This window comes from Cyprinodon variegatus, unplaced genomic scaffold (genome assembly GCF_000732505.1).
Source record: "Cyprinodon variegatus isolate N-32 unplaced genomic scaffold, C_variegatus-1.0 Scaffold43, whole genome shotgun sequence".
In the NCBI taxonomy this organism is placed as follows: domain Eukaryota; kingdom Metazoa; phylum Chordata; class Actinopteri; order Cyprinodontiformes; family Cyprinodontidae; genus Cyprinodon; species Cyprinodon variegatus.
This window is the reverse complement of record NW_015150496.1, coordinates 1622250-1626287: the sequence shown is the minus strand read 5'-3', so window position 1 is coordinate 1626287 and position 4038 is coordinate 1622250. Positions and strand designations below refer to the sequence as shown.

Below are 4038 nucleotides of genomic sequence, written 5' to 3'. Positions count from 1 at the left end.
TTTTGCCCCTTCCCAAAATTACGTCAACGGAAGGTTTCTAGATGGAGAAGCGGAGCAAATCCATCTGGCGGAGTCAGGTTAGGTGTTGGCAGAGCAACCATAAAATAATATAGCCATCTTGAAAAAAAGCTCTTTAGCAGAGAGGGTCGTGAAGAAATTTAAAATTTACTGATAGTCGATTTATAGTCGATTTCTCTCATTTTAGAAATGGTAAAACCCACTAAACTCCAGCAGATGCCATTTTATTGACTGTTCAACATAGCAATGAACATTAGAAATTTGGATTCTGTTCCTCTACCAGCTTTCTTCATACAATGGATTTTCAAATGAAATAAAAAATATATTTCCTTCTGGAATTATACAGTAGTTTTTTTTTTTTTGTTTTTTTCCCAAAGCTCAGTTAAGATCCTGTTGATGTTCCTCTGGTGCAGGAGTGTTTTAAAAGAAATAAGGCCACATTTTGTGCTAAAATTCTGGATAGGTCTCAGTATGATTGTTCTTAAACATCTGTTCAGTCTTAAGAATGATTCCTGTGTTGAAAATTATTTTATTGGTCTTTAGTTAAAGTTAAAATTTTCAAAAAGTTTTCATAGAAATTAGAACTTATTCTAAAGTGCCAGTAGAAAGGTAGTGAAAAAAAAAAAAGTATTTTTTGTTATGTAAAGAAAAGTATGAGGGAGAATGACATCATGAAATATTTCTAGTGTAATAATTTCATGCTTAGCAGTTCTATGTCAACGCTAAATGAAGAAATGACAGTGGATCTAAAGTGTTTCCATCTAATTTTCCAAATTGTTTGTGGACAAAATTGTTTTACCTTCTGTTGATCACCGAAGACCACATCGTCAGCACCATGCAAAAGCCGCATGGCAAAGTCACATGATGCACACGGACATGATTGATCGAAGGAAAATATGGAAGGAACAGGGTGGGGTAGAGGGGGTTGGGGAGGCACATGAGAAACATACAAAACATTTGGAAATGATGAAAACATGTCAACAAAAAACAAAACAAATGAAAATGTTAGAGACAAAACTTTCAACAAAACAAGATCAGATTAATCCCTAGTTTTAAAAAAAAGTCCTTAAAATTTTACTAGAGTTATGAGGCAGCTTAAGTTAATACAATTATTTTATTAGTTCAAGTATAAGACAAAACTAATATATAGTAGCAGGGTTTAAATGGCATGAAATCATTAAAAGGAAATGTGCAGATTTTGGTCTCCTGATCAACCAATAAGAGTCTAAACACAAGAGAGAATATCTTAAAGGTTTTCCCAGACATTCACAATCTAGAACTGTGGTGTCAAACATCAAGACCCAATGTTCTGCAGGCTTTAAATGTTTCATTACTTCAACACATCTGAATCGAATGCAAGATTCATTACAAGGCTTCTGCATAGCTGTATGGCATATTAAGCTGCATATTCAGTTAATTCACAGCTATGGTGGAGCAGGAACGCATCCAGGACATGGAATCCACCATTTCTGCACATCTTGTCCACATATGATGAAAGGGGTACCATTATCACCTCAGTATGTGACGCACAGCGGGTTTTACTAAGCGTCAATATTTGAGTGTGAAATCTATTTAGTGGTTAAATCATACATGAAGGCAACTTTCATTCAAAAATGTTAGTCAATGTTGAGTGAGTTTTGTTTTTCTTAAATGCAAACGTTTAGTGTTTGTGATTTCTGTCCTACCTCTTGTTCAGTGCATGTAGTTGTGGCTTTCTCAAAGAAAAAAATGCACATAAGCCCACTTTAAAAAAAATAAATAAATCAAAGTTGTGGCACAGGTCAGTCTAGGACAGGGGTCTGCAACCTGCGGCTCCAGAGCCACCTATGGCTCTTTGGACCCTCTCCAGCGGCTCTTAATAGTGGCTAAAATGTATATAATGAGCTAAATGATTTACTATAATATATATACCAGTATCAATAGCTTTAGCGTTTTTTTTTTTTTTTTATAAGATGGAAAAGAATGAGATTAAAAGAACCAGAAACATGTTTTAAGAGACATTTTTCTATGAATTAGCTTGAAAATTATACGTTTTAACATTAAGAATATATGAATTGATTGTTTGAGATGGCAACAACTAATTTCCTATACAAGATAAAAAAAAAAAAAAAAGGTTTTCTAAAAAAATCACGGTATATTTTGCGGCTCTAAACGACTTTTATTTGGTCGTACTCTGGGCAAAACGGCGCTTTGGATATGAAAGGTTGCAGACTCCAATATTTGAGCAAATATGCGTGCACCAAGGTTTTTTGTATAAAAAAAAAAAAATCTAAATTTCCTATTATTACCTATTATTTTTATATACTTAAACACAACTATTATAATGCTACCCCAAAGGTTTTGCAACAATCCTCCATTTGGAGCAAGAATGGCATTGACAGAAAAAGACCAATGCTTATCCTACAGGGCCAGGTTCTGTTAAAGTCACAGAACAGAAAACAAAAGAAAGAAGGCTGGGAAAATAATAAAACCTGTGAAGAACAAAATTTTGCCCCCTCTGTGGACAATAAAGTTTATCTTATCTTAGCTTATCTTATCAAAACCAAATACCACACCTCAGTGCGAACACTTCTTCTATAAATAATAATCATAGTGAGAGCAACAATAATGGTAGCAATAGCTCAGTCAAGGGCTCTAGACAGGAGAAAGATAAGGAATAGCTTAGCAAGGAGTACGATCTGTAGGGAAGAATAACAACCAGAGTTTACAGCAATAACTGTAGTATTAGTTTCATAAGGATTCAGTCCAGGAAGAAGATAAAGATAAACTATAACAGTAGCACCTTCTATAGGAAAAATAGAAAAAAAAAGAGGTCAAAAGGTTAATGGCAGCAATAGCTCTATTAGTACCTTTGTCCAAGAATGAGACAGAGCTGAACACAGTACCAATGAGCAAAGAATGCTCCCTATAATGAGGATAAAGCTTTAATGGAAAATTGCATGTGTATTTTATAACATAGATAGTCTGGCTGATCAATACACAGCGCCATAAAAAAAATATGAGGGTACTTTTACTCTTTTTTTTATCATCCACTGATTATGAAACCTAAAGTATCAACTGTATTTATTGGGCTTGCGATAGAAGAACAGAAAAGGCACATTTTTGATTTAATGATAACAGGAATAATTCGCAATAAAATTAAACAAATCTTCTGAAGCCATAGAAAGCAAACACCTCAGACCAGAAGCCTTCTCTTCCAAAACTCTTCCAACAACACAAAATCAAATAAAACACAAACTCTATGCTGAAAGCCTAAGTAATCTAGATCAAACCAAGAAAATACCAAATGGATTTCTCAGCAGTTTTAAGAGCTGATGGCTTCGGAGAAAATCCTGATGGAAGTGGACAATAGACGTGACTGGATTTAAACAGACCACCCACCACCGTTAGGATGGAGAGACGCTGTGGCCCTTCGAAGAAAATAAACTAATTTTTTAAGTCTAAGATTTAAGATAAATCAAATGGATCTACATCCTGCATTAGTGGAAGAAAATAAATTGAGCTTGTTGTTCTGAATGTGCTGAAATGTGACTACAGGAAGCAACTTTTCCAAAAGCTGACCAGAAAAAGGTCTTAAACATTACAGCATGTAATAAATATATTTTAACTCTGAGGTTGTTTTAAATCCGTTATTCAGCAGCACGCCATGCATACATAGCACAGGAGCTTGGTTACAGGTGCTCATGGATCCAACTAATACTAATTACTAAGCTGCAGCTACATTATAACCAGCCAGATTAATATTGTGTAATCTCCATAGGTTCTGACTCTAGCATATGGATATCTAAGACACCTGCTGCTCTTCAAGTTTTTTCTTGACGTTTACTTTGGTTGTCTTCTTTTTGCTAATGTATCTCTATTTTCTGTTCCTCTCATCCTATACAGGTCTGGAAGCAGACTTCAAGGAGTTATTGCAGGGTTCCTACAGCATAAGGCAAGTTAAATTCAAGTCTTTTTAAGACTTTTTAATGCCACTTGAAATAAAAATTTAAGACCAAATTCACAAGAAACACAAGAAAA

General features: G+C 34.7%; 1 protein-coding gene across 1 annotated transcript in view; it reads right to left on the bottom strand.

The window, feature by feature from the left end:
* Positions 1-4038, bottom strand: part of LOC107081855 (neural cell adhesion molecule 1-like) — a 452491-nt gene that overhangs the window by 53927 nt on the left and 394526 nt on the right. Inside the window, exon 17 of the mRNA XM_015370183.1 lies at positions 2801-2803. Coding sequence (XP_015225669.1) covers positions 2801-2803 — 3 coding nt within the window. The remainder of the gene's footprint in view (positions 1-2800; positions 2804-4038) is intronic.